At 41.8% G+C, this 27963-nt stretch overlaps 2 protein-coding genes across 6 annotated transcripts; one reads left to right on the forward strand and one right to left on the reverse strand.

Moving 5' to 3' along the window:
• Positions 1-232: 232 nt before the first annotated feature.
• Positions 233-11096, forward strand: LOC307218540 (uncharacterized protein). 3 transcript variants are annotated; one of them, XM_079980900.1, is made up of 8 exons: positions 233-1474; positions 3415-3810; positions 4090-4500; positions 5148-5196; positions 5756-5859; positions 7045-7100; positions 8158-8276; positions 10744-11096. In XM_079980900.1, the coding sequence occupies exons 1-8, from the start codon at positions 1426-1428 to the stop codon at positions 10760-10762; spliced, it is 1203 nt and encodes a 400-aa protein (XP_079837026.1). In that variant the 5' UTR covers positions 233-1425; the 3' UTR covers positions 10763-11096. The 3 variants fall into 3 exon arrangements, with proteins under 3 accessions (XP_079837026.1, XP_079837025.1, XP_079837024.1); XM_079980899.1 differs by lacking the exon at positions 10744-11096 and having other exon boundaries at positions 238-1474; positions 7048-7100; positions 8158-8515; XM_079980898.1 differs by lacking the exon at positions 10744-11096 and having other exon boundaries at positions 439-1474; positions 8158-8515.
• Positions 9194-27494, reverse strand: FANCE (FA complementation group E). Of its 3 annotated transcripts, none has more exons than XM_079980889.1 (11): positions 25916-27494; positions 24543-24790; positions 22653-23310; positions 21638-21682; positions 21410-21469; positions 20174-20317; positions 14161-14284; positions 13550-13625; positions 12290-12356; positions 11761-11886; positions 9194-10667 (listed from the first exon to the last, which is right to left on the reverse strand). In XM_079980889.1, the coding sequence occupies exons 2-11, from the start codon at positions 24764-24766 to the stop codon at positions 10551-10553; spliced, it is 1641 nt and encodes a 546-aa protein (XP_079837015.1). In that variant the 5' UTR covers positions 24767-24790; positions 25916-27494; the 3' UTR covers positions 9194-10550. The 3 variants fall into 3 exon arrangements, with proteins under 3 accessions (XP_079837015.1, XP_079837014.1, XP_079837016.1); XM_079980888.1 differs by having other exon boundaries at positions 26087-27493; XM_079980890.1 differs by lacking the exon at positions 21410-21469 and having other exon boundaries at positions 26087-27493.
• Between the last annotated feature and the right edge of the window lie 469 nt (positions 27495-27963).

A 27963-nucleotide genomic window follows, 5' to 3' on the forward strand; every position in this document is an offset into this window, starting at 1 on the left:
CAACAGCATACAAATCAATATGGCTAACCTGACCCAACACCCTAGTCCGCCTCCCTCACACAAATAAGCCACACTGCAATCAACTAAACACAACCAACCAACACAACCAACCAAGCTCGGGAACCCCTAAAGGGACCCCTGACCATTAGGTCCAGTCGTGACCGATTCTGGGGTTGCGGCGCTCATCTCGCTTTATTGGCCGAGGGAGCTGGCGTTCAGCTTCTGGGTCATGTGGCCAGCATGACTAAGCCGCTTCTGGCGAACCAGAGCAGCGCACAGAAATGCCATTTACCTTTCCGCTGGAGCGGTACCTATTTATCTACTTGCACTTTGACATGCTTTCAAACTGCTAGGTTGGCAGGAGCGGGGACCCAGCAATGGGAGCTCACCCCGTTGTGGGGATTCGAACCGCCAGCCTTCTGATCGGCAAGCCCTAGGCTCTGTGGTTTAACCCACAGGGACACCCGGAACCCCTAACCTCTCACAATATCAATAAACACAAATAAATACATAAAGAACCTACCCATGTGATACTGACACAAACCCTCCTACAACAGAACAAAATAACAATATCCCCATCTCTCTCCCCACTCCCCTTTTCCCCAACTGCAAGATATCTATGACAAAAATGTCTCTCACCAAATGTAAACAAACTGTGAAAAAGACTATGAATTGAAAGTGGAGACGATAGATGTACTGTTCCCTGTTTATCTGTCCTCTTGTAACACAACCCACCCCCCCCCCCAATAAAAGCTAATTTTAAAAAATCATGCTGGGCACCAACAATGTTCATAGATGCTGTTGTTTTGCTCACTTCAAAACTTGGTGAAGTGATGAAAGAACATCCAACAATCAACATACTTTTAAAATGCCGCAACCTACACAGGCTAGTAATATTCTTGGATCCATAAATAAATACAGATAAAGAATGGTTGTGGGGATAAAACACAGCTTTAATAAATCATTACAAAATAGCCAGCACAACAATTTTTCTTAAGGCTTTATTCTAACATAACATGCCACAAAATTACTCTTTTCTTAATGCTGTGGTTCATGCCCCATTTAAGGGAATCCAAATGAGGAGCTCTGTTACTACAACTCCTACATCTAAGCCTCCACATGCATGCAAATTGAGATGCGGTCACATCATATTGAGATGGGAAGCTGCAGAAAGCAGAACTGGCTTTATCAGTCGCTGCTTAGTCCACTGTCTTGTCTGGTGCGATGCATCTGGACAGCAACTGCCCACAACCCAAGTTGGGCAACTCTTCAGCACTAAAATTAAAACATGTTTAGAAGATCTTCCCACAGTGCCAAACCAACTCTGCTGATCTGGGACAAGAAAAGGAACAGGCAATGACAAAGGGCATTTGCTTCCTTCCTGCAAGTGCAAATTGACTCATTCACTGCTCAGCAACCTAAACTATGTTCAGCTACAAGATGGAGGGACTTCTGCTAAGGCTGATGCTGACAGGTAAGGCACAGAGGGAGACAGCCTTTCATGGCCATCAGTACAGAACACACTAGTATGGTGTTGAATTAAAAGTAATATGTTGTTTGTTTTTGTAGTTACTGTTTGAAAGCAAGAAACAAGTTTTGTTCCTGTTTTTTAAACAGAGAAAACATTCATTGTCATTTATACAGTCCCAGTGATTCACAAAATGAAAGACTATGAATGTTAGCCAGATCATAATTCTCTTGTGGGCAGGGCTGGATTTAGGTTTGATGAGGCCCTAAGCTACTGAAGGTAATGGGGCCCTTTAGGGAAGTTTTTAATATTTAATGCTGTATTGTTTTTAACACTTGATTGGAAGCCGCCCAGAGTGGCTGGGGAAATTCAGCCAGATGGGCGGGGTATAAATAAATTATTATTATTATTATTATTATTATTATTATTATTATTATTATTATTATTATTTTATCAACAGCTGTCCTTTATCAACAACTAATTGTCACGGTTTTTTGTGTTGAATATATGCTATATGTTAATTTATGGACCTAATAGGTCTCTAAAGCCATTTGCACATAACAAAATAGGTATTTTATAAAAGCAATTGTTGAAATGTGGAAGACAGAAGTGCCTGGCGTGCTCTGGTCCATGGGGTCACGAAGAGTCGGACACGACTAAACGACTAAACAACAACAACAACAACAACAAATTGTTGAAATGAAATACAATTAAGAAGTATATTAATAGTGAAATAATTATTAAGCTCTAACTGTATGTAGTTTTTATTTGTTTTTTATCTTATATTTTGGAAATGCACATCTAGGTTTTTTTTCTTTAAAAAAATTTTGAGGGCCCAAGAGAGTGGGGCCCTAAGCTATAGCTTATACATAAATCCGGCACTGCTTGGGGGAGTCGGACAGCAGGGAGACTGGTCATCACCACCGTCCTTTATGAACCAAAGTAATCCCGATTATCTATTTCAGTTCATACTATAATGTCAGCGAAAGAGTCTGGACATGTAATGTGATTGAAAGGAAGGCTGTAGTGGTGGGTGCTTCAAGGAAAACAAAGGCAAAGGGTCTTCTGGTACCACAAGACTCCATTGTTGCTTTCTGCAACAGATTAACATGAGGAAGGGCTGCTGGTACAGTACCTCAGTGCTAGAATACATGCTTTGCATGCAGTCTCAGGATCAAGCTCTGGTGTCTCCACATGACCACCAACTATAGGGTTTTTTCTAGTCTACTTACCTAAGAGAGTAAGTCCTTAACTCTGTGGTAGAGCATAATTTGTAGGCAGAATCTGCATCTCCAGATGAATTTAATTGACTCACCTGAGAACCAGCTTTGTAGCACAGCATACTTTGCATGCAGATAGTCTCCAGTTCAACCCCCAATATTTCCAGTTTGTTTTAAAAAGTTAGGCTGCAGTGGTGGGATGATGATGATAATAATAATAATAATAATAATAATAATAATAATAATAATAATAATATTTATTTATTTATTTATTCATTCATTCATTCATTCATTCATTCATTCAAACCCCACCCATCTGGCTGGGTTTCCCCAACCATTCTGGGCGGCTTCCAACAAAATATTAAAAATACAATAAAACATCAAACCTTAAAAACTTGCCTAAACAGGGCTGCCTTCAGATGTCTTCTAGAAGTCAGATAGTTGTTTATTTCCTTGACATCTGGTGGGAGGGCATTCCACAGGGCAGGCACCACTACTTAGAAGGCCCTCTGCCTGGTTCTCTGTAGCTTCACTTCTTGCAGTGAGGGAACCACTAGAAGGCCGTCGGAGCTGGATCTCAGTGTCCAGGCTAAACGATGGGGGTGGAGATGCTCCTTCAGATATACTGGGCCGAGAGCCATTGTAGGCAGCACAGCATTAAACTAAATAGACAAATGAAAGATCAACATTATTTTACAAAGTGCATTTTTACTGTTATTCTCCTAGGTCTTCTGGTGTCTGCCAATACTTTCTCACCTTCAACACATGGAATTCCATTCTTCAAAAAGTCTAGCAAGCCCGAAAGACTGGAAGAAGAGATGAAGGTGCAAGGAGAGTCCCTCAGCATAAAGGGCTTCTGTTCACAACAAAAGAAAGTCTGGTGCAAAGGAGATCTGCTGAAGGAATGTAACCCTACAGAGTCTCCTAGCCTCTCAGGCCCAGGGTGGAAATATCTGACTACTGAGCCAAACCAGAGGGTTTTACTACAGGATCTGAAAAATGGCTGTTTTTCTTTTCTCATGCCAGCTCTCCAAGTAGAAGATTCAGGGATATACTTGTTTGGGATCACTGATGGCTTGAATATTGCCCCATTAAGAAAAATCAAAGTCAATGTTCGAAAAGGTAAGCACATGTAGGTAACTAGAACTAGTTCCTGTGGTAGATCTGGGATGATCAAGACACACGAGGGCGCGGGGATCACGTGATATAGCTTTTCTGGGATTGTACCATAGTGTCAAATTTAATCCCCAGCATTAACCATTTAAGAAGGTAGGTTGCAGTGCTGAGAATGACCTCAAGAGAGCCACTGACAGCAAGGGTGGACATTACAGTACTGGGATAATGGGCACGTGGAAAGTCAACACTGTTTTACAAGACGTACTTTCACTGTTATTCTCCTAGGCCTTCTTGCACCTACCAATACTTTCTCACCTCCAACACCCGATGTTCCATTCCTCAAAAGCTCTAGTAAGCCAGGAAAGAGGCTAGAAGTGGTGATGAAGGTGCAAGGAGAGTCCCTCAGCATAGAGGGCTTCTGCTCACCACAATATTTGCAACAAGAGGGAGTCTGGTGCAAAGGAGATCTGCTGAAAGAATGTAACCCTACAGAGCCTTCTAGCCTCTCAGGCCGAGGATGGCAGTATCTCACTTCTGAACCAAGCCAGAAATTTGCACTACAGGATCTGGGAAATGGCTGTGCTGCTTTTTTCACAACAGCTCTCCAAGTAGAAGATTCGGGGATATACTGGTTTGGGGTTCTTGATGGCCTGAACATCACCCCTTTAAGAAAAATCAAAGTCATTGTTCAAAAAGGTGAGCACATGGAGGTAACTGGCTCTAGTTCCTGTGGTAGTTCAGGACTGATCTAGATCACATGGTATAGTCCTCCTTGGAATGTAGCAGTTTAGTTTGCATATAACTGAGTTCACATTTGATTATTCTTCCAGAAATAAAAAATGCCTGTCAAGGAAAAATGCATTCTAGCATAGCATTTGCCCTTACTTGACACTTTTTTAAATCTCCAAGTAGATTGTTTTTTTATCTGTGGAAGCACCCAAATATGTGATTATCCCATCTAGTTTGAATCTGCACGTGCAGGTTCCCCATCAGTAAGAGCTGCATAGAGTTTGAGATACACCACCACAACAACACATCCACAACTGGAATAAGAAAGCAATGGCTCTTTAGTTGAGACAAATGGTAACAGCATCAGTGTTTGTAAAAGGAAGCTGCAAAGACAGTGTTTCAAAGATCAATATAGGAGGCCTGTGTTGTTTGTTAACGTATTAATTATCATGCTAATAAGGGACAATACTCTGGCTTCTCTTCAGATCGTATAAATCGTTCACATTTTACTAAAGAGAATAAGGGGCAAAAGAAGGCAAGTTAGCAAAACCTGAATGCACCTTGGAAGAGTTACAATAAAGACAAAAGTTTTATTTCTCTTCCTTTATTTTCAGGGCAGCAAAGTTATGGGACTGTGACAGAAACCAGTGAAAATGAACAAAGGTACCAACATTATATTATTTTTTATTTAAAGGCAACTGGATTAGGGATTTGTGTTTGCTACAGTATCTATTCCTCCCACCGCTCTATACTGTATTGCAGTTGGGTCCAAAAAAATTATGTGAACAGAGGCAATTACAGGATTTGACAATAATTATATTATGGCACTTCCAGAATTTTATATCCTCTACAAAAAACCATGGTATGATTATCTGCATCTAACATGCAATCTGCATGTGCCTTTTCTCTGCTGCACAACTGTGCTACAAAACCTTGAGCTCTTTCCATACTTCTGTCTGACTTTGAAAGCTAAACAAACTTTATTGTGTACAGTACATGTAAATGACAGTCTAACAAATATATTAAGTACCTGTTAGCAAAGTCCATAGGATGGCCTTAGGCCAGTCAGTATATCCCTCAGTCTAACTTACCGTAACTCACAACGCTATTGTGAGGATTAAATAGGGGCAGGGGACAATTTTCACCATCTTGAGGAAAGGTGGGGTTTAAAATGTAATTAATTAATAAGCAGGTTTAACTAATGCACTATGGATTGTTTCAGACTTTATCACATTGTCTTAGTCCTGGTTTCCATTGCGGTTGGCATAACAATTATTGCAGCCCTCATATTAGTTGTCACAATGCTCATCAAGAAGAAAACAAGAGGTATGATTTTCTTTTGTTTTTCATGTAGCCCAGCCATTTTAAAGATTTCATTACATGCATAACTGCAATAGCACCTGACAGGCATCTAAATGGATGGATTGGATTTGAATACAGTATTGTGCAGTATTGTAGCATCGAAGGTGGTCAGGATTGCACACCTAGATGGCTTCATCTGAACAGACTTTGTGCTTTCATGTCAATATTTGCCTTTCTAAATGAAGGCTGAAAAGTCTCTACAATATACAAAACAGTAAGCGAATCTGAGGCTCTGCTCAACAGAAATTCGCAAGCATAAACTAACTACATCTCATCACTCCCTCTATGAGTTACGTGCTTGTGCAATGCATAAATGCACCAAGTGGCAAAACATCTGACATTATCCCACTCTGTGGCATGATGGGCTTTGGATGCATGGGGGATGCACATCACCACCCATCTCAAACCATTCATCCACATAGCTGTCAACGTTTTCCTTCTTTTAAGGGAAATTCTCTTATTCCGAATAGGATTCCTCGCAAGAAAAGGGAAAAGTTGACAGCTATGTTCATCCAGTACAACACCTTACTTCATGTGACTCAATAGCTTTTACACTTCCCACAGTCACCTATTAAGCAAAAAGGTTTGACAAAACGACTTTCAACGATGCCATTTCTTCATAGCTCAGAGAAAGCCAATGCACTGAATCCATGTCACACTGTTGGCAATCAGTAAATACAGTGGGTGGTACCTCTAGTTGCGGACTTAATTCATTTTGGGGCGCTGTTCGCACCCTGAAAAGTCCACAACTAGAGCACCTCTTCTGCGCATGTGCGTGGCGTGATTGAGCACTTCCGCATGTGCATGAAGCACGCAGATCGCTTCTGCGCATGTGGTGAACCTGGAAGTAAACACTTCTAGGTTTGCTGCATTTGTAAGCTGAAAGCCCATAACCAGAGCGGAACACAACACGAGGGATGACTGTATAAACAGAACCATCTCACATATTATGCAGAAGCAGCCAATGAATGTACATTCAACAAAGAGATGCAACTAGCCAGTTGTCTGATGAATGTATCCCTACATTTCGCCATCTTCACATTTTTAAGGTGTACACTTACGTCTTAGTGTTCAGTTAAAAATTTAACATGTGAAGTGGCGCACAGACAGGCACATTTATATACTAAAATGAGACTCTCTTCTTAATAGCAGCAGATGACCTGAATTTTGGTGATAACCCAAACTGTAGAATAATAACATTCCAGGTAAGAGACCATTTCACAAGGTAGGAGAAAATCTGACCATGGGCAGTTTCTCCACTGTGGAAATATAGTAATCATGAACATTATCATTTCCCATGGGAAAAAAAAAACCCTTCAAATATGCTTTGCTTTGCTAGATTATCACATTCAACTCAGATTTTGCAATCAGATCTATGGGGATCCTGGGCCACATTTGGCATCTGGACTACAGCTTCCACCTCTTTCTGGGGGATAAGAAAGAATCCATGTTGTCATTCCATTTCCTGAAAATATACAATTGCCCAAATATAGCATGACTCTAGACCCAGCACTAAGTTGCAAACCAGGCAGTAACCTTGACTGTGAATGCCATGTTGAAAACTTTAGTAATATACAACTATAATTCATTCTCAGTACTGGGTATTTTATATGGTCTATGGGAAATGCATTTAATTCAGGCTCCCTTGGCACCAACATTATGTTTTTTTTCACCAAGTAAAGATGCATTTGTTTTTCCAGGCATTTAGGTGATTTTTGATACTTTTATATATGGTTTGCTGCTGGTGGGACTATTTTTAAATGCAATTATGTGTTTTTGCTTTCCTTAAAGGTTTTATTTGCTTTTAAATTGCATTGTTCACCACCCAGACACCAAGCCAATTCCTATTCCTACCCACCCTCACTCCCAGTTCAGTTACACTCACAGATATAGCATGACTCTAGACCAGGGCAGAGATGCCATGGGTATTCTACAGATTTAACTATGTCCCCCTCCCACTTAGTGGAAATGTGATTATAGGATTATTCTATTACCATTTTCTGCTTAAATGCCTATACTGCTTGGCTATAAACATATTACTACAAAAATTACTATTTATCCTAGCAGTAGTTCAGTTTGTCTTATTTGAAAGAAGTCTGTCAGAGCCAGTTTGTATTTACACATTTTAAAAAAGATAGAAACCCTTAACAGTTGCAGACACAATACCAAAAATGGCAATCTGGTCTTGGAGGTGAAATAAGGCTGGCATTTAAGAGTCTATTACCAAAAAAACAAGCCTTTTTGTTTCTTATCCATGCTCAGATACATGAAAGCACTGCTACCGACAATCCTTTGGACAAAGAAACCAACGCTGTATACGCCATATTGAAGAAGCCAATGGCAGAGGATGTGACATATGTCAACATGAAGTTCCCATTAAGGTCAAGTTTCAACAAAAAGCCCAGTGAACTTTCCTCTCCAGGAGAGTGCTCTCCTGGTGTGATCTCTTCGGGATCTGTGAAGTATGCAAATATCATCTTTGGTTCACAGATTCCACATACCAAGGACTAAAGACAAACTAGATGTATAAATTCTAGATCTCCAATTGTGAAATTCAATTCTGAAACAAAGGTGGAAGCTGCATTTGGCTGAGAATTAAAATTAAAAGCTATTTTCCAAATGCCCCTTTAACTTCTTAGGAATGTTGAACTAATATTCATTATTGTAAGACCTGATAGTGGACCTGCTACCAGCTTTTAGATCAGCCTATCCGGAACTTGTATGCATGTCAGTTCACATGGGCAGGTACTCCCATGAAAGTAGCTTTGACCCTATGAGATGGAGACACATTTGCTTGAACCAGTCTGTGCACAGGAAAGCAGCCACCATCTCTAGCAGTGAATAGCAAGGATGCAAAAATCAAGCTACAGTGGTACCTCGGGTTACAAACACTTCAGGTTACAAACTCTGCTAACCCGGAAGCAGTTGCAAACTTTGCCCCAGGATGAGAACGGAAATCACACAGCGGCGGCATGGCGGCATTAGCGAAAGCACGCCTAAGGTTAAGAACAGTTTCAGTTTAAGAACAATTTCGGGTTAAGAATGGACCTCCGGAATGAATTAAGTTCGTAACCCGAGGTACCACTGTAATGTGCTTTTGCTTTCCCATCATACCAGGCTCCCAAGTCCAGTTCTCATTCATGTTATGGGTGGTTTAAAATCCTGTTGTTAAAAATGTAACAGGAGTTATAGCATGTAGTGCATGTATGAATAAGTGCTCTTTGTATAAGAAAGCATTGGACCATTTTTTCTCAACAATTGGACAACAGCTTACAAACCTGGGAAGGGACAGAAGATATTCTAGTTTAATGGTTGTACTTAGCTTTTAAGTTGTGAACATCTAAGGTCAAACCTAATCGAAGCACATTCTGTATATTTAAACACACAAGCATCCTTTTTTTCACTTGGGGGAAGAAGAGTAAACAGGTCCAGTTTTATCTCCAACACTGGAAGTATTTGAAGATGTTAACAGCACTTGTGAAGAGCCATGGGGAGACCCATGGCAGGGAAGTTTAGTACCCTGTACCCTAGTATCATTATTGTTGTTGTTGCTGCTGTTGTTAATTGTTTTGCTAAGCTCAAGTTGCATCCGCATCACGCCCTTTGAACATGACAAAGGAAGCTTTGTGCTTAACAATACAGAACTTACCTCTGCTGCAACTACTTTGGCCCTAAGCAATAACTGTTGGGCAAATGCCCAAATAACCTTTTATCTTATACTTAAAAGTGTAGTAAATATAGTAGTCTAGTGCTTTATGTTGACTGAATTACATGAGAAAACATACAAAGGCATTAAGGTCTCCTCATATACTTTTCTACTCCTCTTTTTTGGTCACAGCTGATTTTTGGGTGGGCTGGTGCCCCATAGAATGAGGGAAATGGTTGCATGGGTCACATCTAAAATCCATGCTGCAGTTAGAGCATCAGCCAGCCTTTGCCTCCAGACATGGTTTTCCCCCCTGAGTGGTGTGAAACGGTTCATGATCCAACAGAACTTGTTGGAAAAGTGATGTGGTTCATAAATACCAGCTTTCAGGTGTGTTCAGTTTTTTTAACCAGGCAATTCAAGTTGCTACTTAGACGACTACAGCTGCACTGACTATACCATGGACCAACTCCTTGTGGGCTTTTCATGCTGAAAGATAACAAATTAGTTAACTGGTTTTTATCTGTCACTGCAGAATTCACACAAATAGCCAGATTATGGAGTGTTTATTTTTTATGGGGGGTAGTTGTTTCATACTACAGCTACCCTAGAGGCATCTTTATCTCCAACCCCGGCAGTTCCAGCAGTTGTTGTTCTCAGGAGGCACATCCTTGCCACAGGAAAGTGACAAAGATATATAAAGCTCCCTATTTGCATGAGCTTCCAGTGTTAATGGCAATGAAAGAAGTTTCACTTCTCACAACTACTGATGCAAAATTGCTTGGCAATCAGGTACACTCCAGATATACTCCAGACAATATGCACACCGTTTGTTCAGACAAATCCAGCTGGCTCTTATTGAAAGACAAGAGAAAGAGTTAACATTTGAAAAGACACAGGTCCTCTTTGATTCCCCAGCCTCTCAATGGGTCTTTAGTCTTCTCCATCTTATGGTTACCAATACTAAAGAAAGGTTGCCTTCTAGCATTATTCCACATAGGAAAGGAACTCAGTTTTCCTCTTTATTTGAAGGCACTCGCTTCAGTGCAGCCTGAAGAGACTTCTTCAAGATTGTTCTGTTGAGGTCCAAGGCACAGGATAAGCGATGCTGATGGGCCAATGTAATCTAAAAAGGAGGACAAAATGTAGCTGTTTAGCGCATGCTGGTAAAAACTCATAACCCTTTTGCTACATTTATGCAGGTTGATCCCACTCTCATGACCTGCCCCAGTTGCCTAGATTGTCTACAGTAAACACACAAGTTGGAAAGACAAAAGAGGATTTTGCAAGCCCTTATGGTGGCTTAAGAAACTTAGACTTTGAGCATGGAAGAATGGACAATCACAATGGTCTGAGGACCTCACTACTCTGGCAACATTCAAACATATTTCATATAGGCATCAATTTCATGTGGATAGCTACTGCACATCTGGAGGGTTTATATAAACTTGTACCTTTAATTTCAGATTGGTATACTGACTGTGGTCTATGATTATTTGCATATCATTGAACTCAAAGCATGTTAATTGACCAAACCCAACATAGATAGATAGATAGATAGATAGATAGATAGATAAATTTATTGTCATTATCCGTATATACACAGTATACACAACAACGGAAATCAAACACCCAAGACCGGATTCACATACACATTTGCACGGATATTCCCATCATGCATTAATAAAAAGAAAGTCACACCTTGTGGTGCCATACTCTCTAAGAACCTGGGAGTGGGGATTGCTATTTTGCTACTATGTCTTAGCACCAAAATTATCTATGTCGGTTCTGTCTTACCAGCTTTTTCAACCAGGTTTTCTACTCAGCAAAAAAAAATATGGAGGATCGCCCACCCTTCTCTCTCTGCCCCAACCCCCGTCACCACCCTGCCCACATACAGTAAAATAACCATACTTTTCACGCAGAGAAACATATAATAATACTGTAAGACTAATTCTTGTAAACTCAGCCTAATGCCCAAACTTCATTATCAGGCTGAAGGAGCATCTGTGTTTTGCTATAGGAATAAAGGCTGCTCAGCACTTCTAATAATTAGGTTCACAATCTCAAGAGGAAATTCAAATGTATGCTGGAAGGTAAGTGAAAGAAACACTACAGTACACACTATTGCAATAGAATAGGAAAGCTCCATAGAAATATTTAAGAAAGCAAGCTGCCATTTTTCATTTCTTTTCAAGCGCCTGTTGCAAGTAACTCACACTGCTTTGGTATTTCGTCAACACTGTCAGAACCAGATTTGCATAATGCATTGATGTGGCAAATTCTTGAGCCATCTGGCAAAGATTCAAGACCAACATGTTGAAGAGCTCAGTGGATAACACTACCTGAAAAGTGAAGAAGATAAACAAGGGGGAAGGGGTGAGAGAGGCAGCCTAAATATTAATTGCCCTTGCGTACATTTTAGTTGTTCAGATAGACTCGGTGCAAGCCATATTGGACAAGAATGAATTAGCACTAGGACAGTAAAATGTTGCTCAGACAGAGGCTTCCTTAGACACTAAAAGAAACTAGTATCACAACTAGCTTTGCACTACAGTTTGAGATGCTGGCATTTGCTTCAATCATATTCAGCAAAGGTGCACACCATGCTGTCAAGACAAAGGACAAAAGTGCAGGTAGCAGAGAAATGGCAAAATGCTAGTTTGGAGAGAACAGATTCTAGTCTGTATTGCTACCCAGCTAGTAAACTCTATATGGAAGCACAGGAAGACTTATTTTCATAGTCACCTGTCTTCCCAGCAAAGAATGCACAGCTACGAGGAGATCTTCTGACCACGGCATTTCTATAATACGGCTGCAAAGAAAGGCAGAGGAGGGAGAAAGATAACAAAATTATATGAGCGGTAGTCTTTATGCCACTCACTAAGGCTATTCCCTGACTAAAGAATATGTTAATTGTCATGTGGTTAATAACAATATTGCAGTACTGAAAAGATTTCAGGTCTCTTCTATGGAGCAGTGGTTAGAGAAGATGTGTAACATTAGGGCTGCAACCTTTGATTAATGGATAAAAAACAGCTCAAGGGCATCTCTAATTAAATGAACAACAAACTTTTAATAAAAGTTATTTTTAATGTAAGTAATGAAAACTGCAGATGGCAGGCAGCATCTTAGGTGCACCACCTTAACTTTCACAAAGGACAGAAATGCCTCTAAGATCGCTCCTACTGTGACATGCATGTACCATCTAACAAACAAAAGTACAATGGTACCTCGGGTTACAGACTCCGCTAACCCAGAAATAGTACCTCGAGTTAAGAACTTTGCTTCAGGATGAGAACAGAAATCACACAGCGGCGGCAGTGGGAGGCCCCATTAGCTAAAGTGGTACCTCAGGTTAAGAACAGTTTCAGGTTAAGAATGGACCTCTGGAACGAATTAAGTTCTTAACCCGAGGTACCACTGTATACTTCTCCCCTGCTCAACTATTATTTTAGTCATATGCAAATTTATGACTATTCATTGATTTTAAAACATCTTATTAATCAACTCAGGTTTCTTTAATCTTAGTCCTAGAAAACATATAAAAGTAAAAGGTCCACAGGGAAGACACAGGATGGCCCACCAGATGTTGGACTACAACTCCCATCATTTGTGGCTGCTGGCCATGCTAGCTGGGGCTGATGGGAGTTGGAGTCCAACAAATTCCTCTGTTTTAGTCAATTTGTTTGAATAGGAGTAAGAAAACTTGTGACTGTTATTTATTCATTGTCATATGCGTGATAGTATGGAGGGACTTTATAATGAAAAAGCAGAAATAAAAAAAGAGATTGTGTGACATGCAGCAAGTGCTTAGCTTTGCATTGTTGCTCTGCAACTTATGTTCATTAGGGAGACACAGAAACTTCCCCAGTATATAGTTTCATATATCGGAAGGTAGCAACTGAGAATTCTAGAACACCTTGACACTCATTCCCGTCATTGGAAATCAAATCCTCTTTCATGCAATTCCTATATTACATTTCATTTTACACTAGGAGAATTTACCTGAATACCAGCCTCACATACTCAGGCTCCAAACACTCCTCAATTAGTTTGCACACCAGCTTCATCTGCTCAAGGCCTTCAAAAGCAAAGATACCAAAAAATTGCATTTTATATATTTTTTAAGGGGCTAATGAGAACTTTGTTTTCAGAAATCTGATGATTTAGCTAAATTGTGGACATTCTTATCTGCTCATTTCTTAAATGCCAGAGGCTGGTGATTCACAAGTGTCTTGTACTTTACTGCCAGTAGTTCTGATTCTTAAAAAAGTAAAATAAATGTAGTGCCAGCCTGCCTAGAACCTGTGGGCTATGGGTTCCCCACTCCTGTCGCAAGCAGTAAGATGTAAAAGCAGGTCAGTTCTCTCCCTCCAGCCCTTTCCATCTGATACTCAACATTCTGTATCTCCTGGAGCCTGCTCAGCCCTCAATAGGCTCTTGAGCCCTGCACCCCTTTTCATGTTCTGTTTACCAGAATATGTCAGTACCACCCTGTTTCTTAGAGGTCCCATTTTCCTCTCTAATCATGCCACCGCTCAACCACCCGAGATTTCTATTAGAGAGAAGGATTTATGCCACCTCTACAAACAGAAGCTCAGGTAAAATAAGCTCACCTTTTGCTGGAGCCTGTATAACTGAAGAAATCAAGGTACAACAGACTGGGCGAGAATATTTGGAGCAGAACATCATCAGGGCAGTTGTGAGAGGCCAGGAAGGTGGCTCAGTCAATGAGAGAACCTACAGACCAGAAGCAGCAGGGAGATAATACTGTTGGATCAGCAGCAACCTTGCATACTTTGGGGATACAGAGGCAGCTATAATTCTGTTTTAACAAAGAGTGAAAAAGGCTGATGGGGAAAACAGACAACCTTCTTCAGCTTGTTTTGCATTTAAAATTGGATGGCAACATGTCATATGAGATGAGAAACTCAAAATGCAAAACACATCTACAGGAGCTGTGTTTCCGCTATTCCACTGAAGGATAGAGAACTCAAGTTATGGATAATAGGTATAACTAGTGATCATTGTCCCATCATCTACAGATCAATAGCACCCAGGCAGTCACCATGCCTTGCCACAAGGGTGGGCCAGCCCTGGTAGCACCAAAAATAATTGCAATCCTCTAGCTATTGATATTTGCGAATAGAATGCCTCACTGGTCTATAGCAATCTCCAGTACTGCACTCAGCTCAAAGTAGTTTCAGTAATGTTCATATCCTCATAGGAAACTATGGCATCTCCACTCGGAGTAGCATAAAGCATAATATTTCAGGGTGGTTGCCACTCATTAAAAAATGAAAACTATGTTTGTAAGCCCCAATTTTGGTATAATATTGTTATGGTTTTTTGCCAAATAATTTCACTTGGGAGTGCAGTCCTAGCTCCCCAAAGTTAAAGGATTGGGAAAGGAGTTAGGATGGCGCATAGTCACCTTTCTACAGGCCACTCTGGGGGCTCTGTGCTAGTGGGTAAAAGGCTACTGTCAACAAAAAGCCCCCAAAGGGGACTTTTCAGCATGGAGCACTGACAGCTTTGTATCCACAGGATGCAGGTCCCTGCAGAACTGTGCCAGCTCTAGACAACACAAGCAGTAGGCTTCTAATGTGATCGTAACAGTGAATCTGCCATGCCACTCCATCCTGCTTCTCTCAACTGTAGGGTAGGTTTGCTTTGCGCCTTACTTACTAAATGAACTGCTCTTTTTAAAACACAGAATATGGCAGCAACAACAACAACACAGTCATACCTTGGCTCCTGAACACCTTGGGAGTGAAACATTCCGGCTCCTGAACAATCAATAACCAGAAGTGAGTGTTTTGGTTTTCGAATGTTCTTTTGGAAGCCGAGGTCCGACAGGGCTTCCAGTTGGCTGCAAGAGCTTCCTCCAGCCAATCTGAAGCCATGCTTTGGGAGTCGAATGTTTCAGAAGTTGAACAGACATCTGGAACAGATTCTGTTCAACTTCCAGGGTATGACTGTAATAATAATTTATTATTTACAACCCGCCCATCTGACTGGGTTTCCCCAGCCACTCTGGGCGGCTCCCAACCGAATTAAAAAGACAATAAAACATCAGACATTAAAAACTTACCTAAACAGAGACACACAGGTTTCACAGCCCATATCAGCATCCTAGGAAAACTGTCTGTATAAAAGGCTGCCTGCATCCATCATCGGATTAGCTGGCTTCCCTCCACCCACCCAACCTGACCTTTTTCTGCTCCTCAAACCACTTCTGTTAGGTTCAATGGTTTGATCCCCTAGTCCTCACATTTCTCCAGCATTTCAGTCCTGATGCACAGATCTCTGTTGCCTATTCCTGACCTAATCTGCTGTAAACACTTGAATTAACTGGCTAATTTAATTTCTCAAAAAAATGAGCATGAATGCTTACATTTAAACTCATAGGTGCATATTTAGGACAAGAAACAACATGTATGTGGAGCAGGGATAATAGGCTGCCGAGAGAGGAATGCAATATTCTTTAGCACCAAGCTAAGATATTTCCACAGGAGACACAAGTGTAGCAGTCTCCTGGTTTATTTATTTCTTTTAAAACCATGAAAGGTAGCTGTGAAAGGCTGCAATCAAGAAGAAAAAAGGAATTGGGGTGGTGGCTGCTCAGCTCTTTCTTCCAGATTTTTTCCCACTCAATTCCTCCCCCACATGCAAATCTGCCAGAGAATATAAAAAACTTGAGACTGTTATATATAGATAGATAGATAGATTCTTTATTGTCATTACACAAGTGCAACATTGCACAGTGCAACGAAATTGGATGTCATCCCTTAAAAAAAAAAACAACAAAAGCAAAACAGCAACAACAACCAAACAAACCACATTCCAGCCACACCCACACCCACACCCATCAAACTCCCAGGTCACACTATCGAGTTACAGCATTCAAAAAGGCCACAGCTCTTGGATAGAAACTATTTTTCAGTCTATTTGTCCTTGACTTGATGTTTCTATATCTCCTGCCAGAAGGCAGTAGTGCAAACAGACTGTATCCCGGGTGAGATGCATCCTGCAGGATGTTGTTTGCTTTCCTAAGACAACGGGAACCGTACAGTTCTTCCAAAGATGGGAGAGGATGACCAATAATCCTTTGGGCTGTGGTTATGACCTTCTGGAGCACCTTCTTCTCCCTAGCTGTACAACTGGAGAACCAAGCACAAATACAGTATGTGAGAATGCTCTCTATGGAGCCTCGGTAGAAGGACACCAGCAGTTTCTCACTCAGATTGTTCTTCTTTAAAAGTCTGAGGAAATAAATTCTCTGCTGAGCCTTCTTCACCAGAGCAGTGGTATTTGCGCTCCAAGTCATGCCCTGATCGATAGTCACTCCCAAAAACCTGAATTCCGCCACCCTCTCCACCCGTTCCCCGTTGATATACAAGGGCTGAATGACCGCCTTTTTTGTCCTGTAATCCATCACCAATTCCTTGGTCTTAGCTGTATTAAGAGCCAGATTGTTCTCTCCACACCAAACACAGAGCCGCTCCACCTCGTCCCGATAGGCGGACTCATCCCCTCCTGAAATGAGCCCCACCACCGTAGTGTCATCAGCAAACTTGATGATTTTGTTGCTGGAATAGATGGCTGTACAGTCATACGTATAGAGAGTAAAGAGCAGGGGACTCAACACACAACCCTGTGGTGAGCCGGTGTTAAGGCTAAGGGCTTTGGACATATGTGACCCTACTCTAACCCTCTGAGAACGTTCTGACAAAAAATCCAAAACCCAGAGACAGGTGGAGTTGGAGAGTCCAATCGCCTCTAGCTTGGACACCAGTCTATGGGGGAGGATAGTGTTAAAAGCAGAGCTAAAATCCACAAACAGCAGCCTCACATAACTCCCCGGCTGCTCCAGATGGGACAGAGCAGCATGGAGAGTGGTGGTGATAGCGTCTTCTGTGGATCTATTTGCCCTGTATGCAAACTGGTAGTTGTCAAAAATTGGTGGAAGACAGGAAATAATGTGACGGCGCACCAGTTTCTCAAAGCACTTCATGATGATTGGAGTCAGTGCAACTGGTCTGTAGTCATTCAAACTACTGATTGTGGGTTTTTTAGGCAGAGGAACAATAGTTGACGACTTCAGGCAGGGTGGGACAATAGACTGGTGTAAGGACTTGTTGAAGATCTTAGTAAAGACCCTCGCCAGCTGATCCGCACAGCCCTTCAACACCTTTCCAGTGATGCCATCAGGTCCAGCAGCCTTCCTCGGATTCACCATCCTCAATACCTGTCTCACCTCGTGCTCCTCTACAGTGAATGGGGGGCCCCTATGGGCTGGTGGCTGTAATACCGACGTCTCAGGTGGCTCCCTCTCGAAGCGAGCAAAGAAGAGGTTAAGCTCCTCCGCCAGCAAAGGGTCACCGTCGACAGCACCAAGGTTAGGTTTATAGTTGGTAATATGCTGAATCCCCTGCCACATCTGTCTTGTGTTGTTGCTCCTTAAATTATCCTCAATCCTCTGTCTATAATCCAGTTTCGCCCGTCGAATACCCCTCTTCAAGTTTGCTCTTGCCACACTGTAAAGCTGCACCTCGCCCGACCTGAAAGCCCTGTTTCTTTCCCGCAACAGGCATTGGACCTCTCTATTCATCCAGGGTTTCTGATTGGGGTAAAACCGGATGGATTTATTTACTGTGACAGTGTCTGTGCAGTGATTGATATAGCACAGAACTGCCGCCGTGTGCTCCTCCAGGTCTGAACGATCGAAAATATCCCAATTGGTTCTCTCAAAACAGTCCTGCAGCTGGTGAATAGCACCTTCAGGCCAGATTTTAACAGTCCTTGATATTGTGGGAGCCCGTTTCCTGAGTGGGATATATGCTGGTACCAGGAACAGAGACATATGGTCGGACTGGCCCAAATGTGGCAACTGTAAAGCCCTATAGCCGTGATTTACATTCGAATAAACTTTATCCAGTGTCTTGTCCCCTCTTGTGGGACATTTCACATGCTGATAGAGCGTTGGGAGCACTGTTTTAAGTTCAACATGGTTGAAGTCTCCCGCAATGATGTGCACAGCTTCAGGATACTTGTCTTGCTGGCTGCTGATAAGGCTCTGCAGGCATCCCAAAGCCAAGTTGGCATTAGCATCTGGTGGCACGTACACACCAGTTAGCATAACAGCTGTGAACTCCCTAGGGAGATAGGCTGGTCTACATTTAACAGCTACAAATTCCAAATCTGGTGAACAGTGACTGCCCACAGTCTTAGAATTTTTAGACCAGCACTTGTTCACATATACACACAGCCCCCCTCCTTTGGTTTTTCCGAAGTCCATGCTTCGGTCATGACGATGTACCGCACAGCCTTCCAACTGAATAGCTATGTCTGGTATGGACGGTTGAAGCCATGTTTCAATGACAAATAAAACGCAGCAATCTTTTACAAGGCTGTTCTTTGCTGCCTGCAGCCTCAATTCATCCATTTTGTTGGCAAGAGATCTCACATTAGCAAGAAATATGCTAGGGAGTGGTGGTTTAGATGGACTCCTCTGCAATCTTACCAGGACGCCGGCCCGACAACCCCTCCTTTGCCTCCTGTCTCTACGCCGCCTTCGCCTCCTCCCTGGAGGCATAGTAATCCATGGAGAGCCCGGTGGCCTGGCTACTCCCACAGGAACGGTATCTGGGCGAAAATAATCAGCTCTTACAGCTTGTTCACACTGTAACCCGACCTTCAGAAGTTCCTGCCTGCTGTAAATCTTTCTTGCCCGGCCAGACATACTCAGAACAAGTAAAAATAAACAAAAACAAAACGCTGAAAAACAAAGGGAGAGCACTAAGCCACAGCGTCTGTGCGCACCGCCATCTTGGCTGACAGTTGATGACAGTTGATAGATGATAGATCTAAATAATCAGCTCTTACAGCTTGTACACACTGTAACCCGACCTTCAGAAGTTCCTGCCTGCTGTAAATCTTTCTTGCCCGACCAGACATACTCAGAACAAGTAAAAATAATAAAAAACAAAACAAAACGCTGAAAAACAAGGGAGAGTACTAAGCCGCAGCGTCTATGCGCGCCGCCATCTTGACACATATATATACCTTACTGCTTTGACTTAGGACGGGGCAGGAAATATATGTGCTTTATATAGTACTACTCCATTAAAATCCATAGCCCCCGTTAAAGGAGAAGATAAAACTAGGCGATGTTTTATTATGCATCCTACACTGCAGATCCTACATTGAGCAGACGATTGGATAAAGGTCCTTTCCAACCCCATAATTCTGTGTCTGATGGATTGTTTACTTTCTATGCCACTTAAGATATTAAAAATATCTCTAAGCAATGCACAGAAAACTAAAGCAACAACAGACAACTTAAAATTTTACAAAAATACAGTTACATATAAAAATATTACATTAATACAAAGTTGCTTATATATATATATATATATATATATATATATATATATAAAATATATATATGAGCAAGAAAGTATTTTTTTTTTTAAAAAAAAAACATTTTTCAGGATAGTAGGCCTGGAAGATTTCACTCCCAAAAGAACTGAAAAAGACTCTACCATCCATAAGGTAACATTACACACATCAATAAACCACTGAAGGAGGTTTCTTCTTCACCTGATTTATATTCTCAGTACTTACCCGAGGTAGAAAGAGCTTTTCAGCAAGAACTGCTGCATTACTATAGCCAAGGTCAGGTGAGAGTGCGACTAACCAAGTGCAGAAATGCAGAAGTTTGTTTTCTGGGCACTCCGAGAGCTGCAGTAATGAGCACAGAACTTCCAACTAAAGGAAAAGAGGACATGAAATATTACCCAATAGTCTGTTTCCCAAATATCACTAGTACCTGGGCAGGTTGGTTTCAGCAAGGTTTGGAAATATAGTTACTTGGGAAGGAGTCTCACTAAGTGAGTTAGTTAATTAAATTTCTTAAATGCTGTTTAATAATAAGAGTAATAATAATAGTAATAATAATGTGTCTTACAATGGATACAGAATTTTTAAAAAAAATCACATTACAACTTGCATAAAATAGTAAAACCACCCTATTCTCACAAAAAAACAAGTGGCTAGAATGTTGAAGGGGACAAATGATTGCCAGCACATAACTCTGGTGCTCAAAGGCTTGCTTGCACCAGCTGCCCACATACATGTATTACCATATTTACTCGAATCTTTTTTGGCCAAATTACATTGCAAAAATTAAGGTGCGCATTAGATTCGATGGCTCATTTACATTTAATATTTTTTGTGTTTCAAGATTCTGAAAATTGAGGCGTGCATTACATTTGATGGCGCATTAGACTCGAATAAATATGGTAATTTACAAGACCCTTAACAACTTGGGTTCGTGATACCTCAAAGATTGCCTTAATCTCTTGAATCCCTGCCTGATCACTGAGGTCTTCAGGGGAGTCACTGTTAGTGGTATCCCACTGCTTGGATGCACAGCTCCTATCCAAAAGGAGTCATGCAATCAGTATCGTGGGCCCAATTCTGCAAAACGTCTTTCCTGTTGAGGTCAGACAGACTCCCTCCCTGTTGAACTTCCAGAGCCTACTGGAATCTTTTTCTTTTTAATTTCAGCAGGCATTTTAACTGAGGTCTAATTTTATAGTTTAACCATTAAAAAAAACCTTTTCTGTATTGTATTTCTTGCACAGCAGTAAGAGGCAATTGTAACCAATTAGAGAGGATTGTAGTTAAGCAGTATATAAATGGTTTAAATAAGTAAATAAGACAGACATTGTGAATATTCAATTGGCATAAGGACATTTTTTTAAAAAATAAAATAGATGCATTAAATGGGACTTAATTTCAAGTAAACCTACTTAAGACCAGGCTGTAAATTACTTACATTCATTTTGCCCTACTAACCTGGCTTGGAGTACATTCATTAAAAACTTGTAGCTCAGGTGGAGCAATCCCATCAGAAAGCTAAAAGGCAAAGGGGGGGGGGATACAGATAACGTAACAAGGCAGGGTATGAATCTGCTTCTCCTTAAAATGAAACTACTCCAACTGAACAGAACTTTATTCAAGGGGTATATAAGGAAGTCTGGCAGGGCATCTGCCCCAAGCAGAAATGCGGTAACAAATACTTACATCAAACTGCATCTCTAGAAGTTCTTTTAGTTTTGGTACATGGTCCTCAAATACAAGAGAAAAATGGTTAAATCGTTTATGTGCTTCAGAAAGTTGCACACTCTGAACAACAACAAGCAACACATTGGCTAATAATATACTGACAACATTTTTATAACACTATACTGTTTCAAAATTCATAAACAAAGCACATGTGTTTATGGAGTCACAAACTAATAAGAATCAAATGTTCCATGAACAGGAATGGTAGGAGTGGTAAGTCACTATCAAAGATCACTGAAATGGAGGCAGAATGCCTTTCCACAGTCAATATCCTACAAATGTGAGATGACAGGCGCTCCAAACGTAGTAATAGGGTGCTCCAAGTACAGCAGCAGACAGAACAGTTCTGCCAGGATAATGAACAGTTTCAATGATAATTCTTAATCAGCTGGCAATAATATAAAATGAAATCCATTACATTCAATTACAATATAGAGACTGAAATGACAGGCTTGCATGTAAACAACCAATAATAAATACATACCAAATTAATTGTCCCCAATTGATTAACTTACTTACAAAGTGGTGAAAGTTCCTAGATTATTGGAATAGGAACTCAAGAATGACACATTAGAGCCATGCAGTCTGAGCTGAAGCAACCAGCTCAAATCTCTTCACACGGGGAGCTTCTCAGGTAGACTGAAGAACAAAGTACTGATTATCTAATTCCTCTCAAGGTGAGCTAAGCCTGGCAGAACAGCATACTCTATGGTCTTAACCCCTTCATGCATTAATTAGATTTAAGCATGTTGTTTATATGAAGCTGGTTATCCCACAAAATCTTCCTGCAATTGCAAAACTTGTTCCAACTGTCCAAGGGATCATTCTGTTGTCAAAGGGGCCAATATTTCCTAACGGGCATTAACGGAGGATAAATGATACTTGTGAAGCATCCCTGGTAAGAAGGGCTTATGTTCCATGTTCGCACTGCTAGTTTGCCAAAGAAGGAAAAGAATCTAATAGTTTTTCATACCTTGATATAATCAGGGACCTCGGCTGCATTGTCCTGTTGGGGACTCCAATTGGCAACTTTTGCTTCTTCTGCTTCCTCCTTTGGGCAACTTTGATATACATCATTGCTTGTGCTATGAACATCTTCATTCTCAGACACCTCCATCATGACTTCATTCCCTGTGTTAACTCCAACTCCCTGCATTAGACCACATGGTTCACAAAGTTCTGTATTCAATTCAACTTCCAGTCTGGACCTCTTCTCCAGCACCTTTTCTTCAGGATCCAGTGGTTCCTCAGCTACTTCCTTATTTTCCCTTATCTGAGGCACAGAACCAGGAGCATCTCCAGTCCATGCTATGTGGGGACTTGCCTGTTTAGCACACCAGCTTAATTTCCTTTCTAATCTAGGTTTGCCGCAACTAACTTTCTGGCAAATATATTTCAGCTGCTGCCGACATGAATCAGATAGTAGGACTGGCACCACAGAGCTATTCTCTTGCACCTTCACTTGTAGTAAATCCCTCAATCTCTGCACCCATAGATCAGGTCTGGGATCCTGCCTAGAAGCTTGAAGTAGGTGTTGGAGGCATGCTTCTGGCACTGTAGACTGCACTGTAAGCAACAGGGAAAAGAGGTTTCTTTGGCACAACACTGGAAGCAGCAACAGCAACGGTTTTCTGAAATAACCATTTGGAAGAAGAAAAGCAAGATCATCACCAGGGAAATATGATAACTCTATAGTAACATAGGAAGTACAACTCAACATGCAGTACACCTGAATATTTGGTGACATTATACTGGGTTGAATGTTGTTATTACTGTTGCTTTATTGCTAATGGTTTCCACCTGTCTTAATGGTGTTTGTTATTATTTTGCCGTTATAAAATGTTGGGATTTTATATCCATATGATGGAAACTGGATTATGAGCATCTGGCCCTAAAACAAAGTGGAGAAATTGTGGCCCTCTAGTTGTTGCTGGAATCGGGCTCCTATCAGCCCCAGCCTGAATGGTGAAAACTTGATCAGCAGCATCTGAAAGGCCACAGGTTGCCCACCTCTGCCCTAAAATACATTCTCTGTGTTGAGTAGTCCTTTCCCCTCAATATATAGTCACTTTCTAGCATGTTCTGGATGTGTGCTTTTCTGTCACATATGGGGGAAAGGGAGGAACAAGACCCAGCCATTATATGACACCATAAAATATGGTATTATATGAACATATGAAGTTGCCTTATATGAAGCTAAACCATTTACCCCAGTGTTGTTCATTCTGACTGTCAGCAGTTCTCAGGCAGAGGGCTTTCTGAGTTCAGCTAACAGAGATCTTCTTTTACTGAAGATGCTTCAGAATTAATATTCTCTATGGAAATCCTGTGCTGTACTACTGAGCTATGGTTCCTTCTCCTTTGTAGATACAACCTTGGTTAACCTGGGGCATAATTTTAACAAGTGTGTTCAGGTTGTCACTTCTAGATATCCAGCAGCATTAGGATCCAAAATTTGAATACGAGACCAGAATACTGAGAGGCTATGAATGCAAGAAAAGAAAATGACGTTCCAACACTGCATATTATAGGCATTATTATCTGCAAATTATACTTATTTACCAAAACAATCCAGAATCCAGTACGCATAAATTGATTTTTAAAGCCACACAAACTTTCACCCATGCCCAGAGGACCAGTTCTACCATCTTTCATAACCCAGATTGTCTGCTAAAATCAGCAGGGATAGAATACACATCTCAACACAACCTTTTTTGGTTCTGAGCATGTCCCACAACCTACTGGATCATCACTGAAGCAAGTGTCAGATGTTGCATGACTGGGGTTCCTAGGACCTAAAATAATTCTGATTTATGAGGACACTATGCCATACTTTTTAAAATGAGAGATTTGAGCAACTCACAAGGTGAGGGTCTTCTCAGAGCCTGTGAGGATGGGCTCTTGAGAACACAGAATCTCTGTGAAGGTCCACCAGCTGAAGCCCTGGCTTGCTCCTTGCCCAGACAGGGAGCGCTGAAGAGTGCGGAAAGCAGCCAGGGCCCCCCAAGGCCCAGACATCAGTGTGCAGAGGAGGAGACGAGAAGCTTTATCAAATCGTTGCAACCAAGGAACGGGCGGACCATCCATGTTGATAGCACTGTTGATCAAGCTCTAATGAATATAAAAAGCATACAAAACAAATCAATGGCAGAACTGGGATGAACCCAAGAGTCACCTGGTCTCGTCCTAGCTTTTCAGACAAGTATTTCTTTCACAATCAACAGCTCATCCTTAAATCGTCATCCTGTGCTTAGAATATATTAAGTGCTTTGTAAGTAATAATAATACACATCACAAGTGGTGGGAGGAAACAAGATGCCGGGACCCACAGAACTCCAGGTTTTGCAATGTTCTGTATTTCACCTATAACGTTTTCGAACCACTATACACGAACCACTATACATACACGATAAACTAGTACAGTATTTGTCTGCAGGCTCACAATCTACTAGAAAAATACAAAAAGAGAAAAGGAATGAGGAAGAAGAAAGCAAGCACTGCCATCTTCTGCAGAAGCCCTCCTAGTTATGCTTACTAAGTGATGCAGAACTGTACTCTGCACATGCTCAAAAACATTTATATACACACACAAACACACATTCAAGAATGAGCACAATCAATCCTTAGCTACAAGGTATTTCCCACCAAGTATTTGTCTTTGTCAAACATTAAATGAAAAGTTGTGATTCCTCAAGACAAACCCATTCTAGAAATTTGGGGGTTTGACAGTTTCCTCATCTTTCCAAGAGCCATGGGACTTACTCATAAAGACTGCAAATCTATTAATGAGCAAACCAACAAAAAAATAATTTCCTCTCAGCATACTCCCAGAACAGTGAAGCTACCTACAATAAGTAATTCTTTCTGTAAGACGATTCTGTTCTTGCTGGAGCCTGATCATAAAATCATGGAAAGGCCTCTAGAGCAGCCTTTCTCAACCCGTGGGTCCCCAGAGAACCGCTACTCTAGAGTCATCAACCCTCTGCAATGCAGGAATCTCAACTAAAGCATACATGCTCTTGGGTCGCATAATGGGGGGAAACAGTAATGCAGTAACCGACACCATCTTTTAAACTGCATTTTTTTGCTTTGTTGCCCGAGTGAGAGAAGCCCCTTAGCAGAGGCGCCGCTTTCCTGGTCAAAAATTCCGATCCACTGGCGTCCAACGGAAAGGTAAGTCCAATCGCAGCCGGGATGGAGGTTGCAATCCTATTGAGTAAGCATGTGCACACTTACCTGGGGAGGAGACCCATTGCACTCAGCGGGGCTTACTTCAGAGGAGACACGCACAGTAGGGTCGCGCTGTAAGGCTGCAATCTGGCGCACATTTGGGAGTGAACCTCACCGAATTCAATAGAATTGAATCCTAAGAGAAGTGAGAAAAGGGTCAAATTACGCAGCAGCTACCTCTACCGGTGTGGCCCGGGCGAAGTCCTGCTTGGAGGCGCGTCCCTCTTGCAGCTCAGCCGAGCCGCTTCTTTGGAAAGCGCGCAGGCCGGAGTCCCCGCGCCCTTCTCCTCCGCCTTCCTCGTCTTCCTTCCCGCGCTCTATTTGTGCTCAGAGACAATGTCCAATCCGGCGGGAGGGAGGCGGGGCAAGCAGGCGTCTCACGGCCCCAAGATATAGGAAAAGTGAAAGAGTACATCCCTCTGCTGCCCATAGAAAAAGTGAGAGAGTACAGTGTACCTCTGGTTACATATGCTTCAGTATATACTTCACTCCGCTGCAGAGACCCGCCTTCTTTGTTCTCCACCGGGGCGGAGCAGAGAGCTAACCGCTGAAAACAGCGGAAAAACCTTCCTCTCCCCACAATAAAAGAGTTCCTGCTCTAACTGGTCTTATTTCACGATAGGAAAAATAAATAAATGCCAGTGCAGTTACCTATCCACGCATAATGGAACCACCAGCAAAAAAAAAAAAAAATCAACCCACCACTTTTATTCTGCCAGGGGTTTTGCCTGATGTTCTAAAGGTTACGTTTTGCCTGAGGACTACCTTTGTTTGCTGTTTTCAATGTTGCATTTGTGAATCAATTCCACGTTGTCGTGATTTAAAACTGCGGGGGAGCGCCCTGGCAGTGTGTAGCTACCTACCTGCGGCTCAGCGGGGACTGAAGGCTTCTGGTTGCAGCAGAGCTGGAGCTGGGTGCAAGGGAGACACACAAGCCGCATCCTGGCCTGTGTTGTGCATGGAGAACTTTTGGCTAGAGTCAAACAAATGCCAGCCTCGCCTTTTAACAGTATGAATGGTGGACTGAACTGCAGGGCTTGTCTAAGCAGGAGGGCCACCCTGCTCAGTCACGACTCTCCAGAACTCTCGACATTGCCTCATGTGAGCCCCCAAACCCTGCACGGCACCCTGCTTGGCACATGCCCAACGAAACTTGGGATTTGGATCCTCCCAGCTTGCCCATGAGATTTTTCAGTAAGTCGCTGGAGACATTATTGCTGAGGCATAAGGTGAACATGTAGCAACAGAGACCAGGGCCGTCAGTAGTTCAGCTACCAGCAATAATTACTCAGCTTGTAACCTTGTTCATTTAGGCATCATTTGCAGAAGCATTTGCTGTTGTGGCATTTAATACCCACTGCAATGATTGTTTGCTGTTTAAATTATATACATTCTGTCTCTAGGGGTACATTTGCCTTTTTGTTTTCATTTTGGGAAGAGCCTGTAATGTAACAATACACCTCCCTTTCTGTGTGCAAATCAGAAAACTACTGCCAGCAGAAAGTGGTTGTAACTGCAATCATTTATCCATGTCTTTTCAGCAAAAAACCTTGCTATACAGTGGTACCTCGGGTTACATACGCTTCAGGTTACATACGTTTCAGGTTACAGACTCCGCTAACCCAGAAATATTACCTCAGGTTAAGAACTTTGCTTCAAGATGAGAATAGAAATCGTGCAGCGGCGGCACAGTGGTAGTGGGAGGCCCCATTACCTAAAGTGGTGCTTCAGGTTAAGAACAGTTTCAGGCCTCCAGAATGAATTAAGTACGTAACCAGAGGTACCACTGTATATGACAGTTAAGTGACGTGTTGGTGTTCTTTCAATAAAATTTTCTTATTATGCTGTATTTTTCTCCTATACATGCACAGTAGTAGTTTCAAGGAGTGTCCCTTTATGTGTCTAAAGGGACACAAACAGTGCTATCCTATGCATCTTTCTGCAGCAAAGTCCCACTGATTTTATTGTGAGCAGGCGTACAATTGTGCACATCCTTAATTAAAACAGAAGATCATGTTTGATGAAAGATTTTAATTCTCTCTTTCAACATATCA

This window comes from Podarcis cretensis (assembly GCF_951804945.1).
Source record: "Podarcis cretensis genome assembly, chromosome: 6".
NCBI lineage: Eukaryota > Metazoa > Chordata > Lepidosauria > Squamata > Lacertidae > Podarcis > Podarcis cretensis.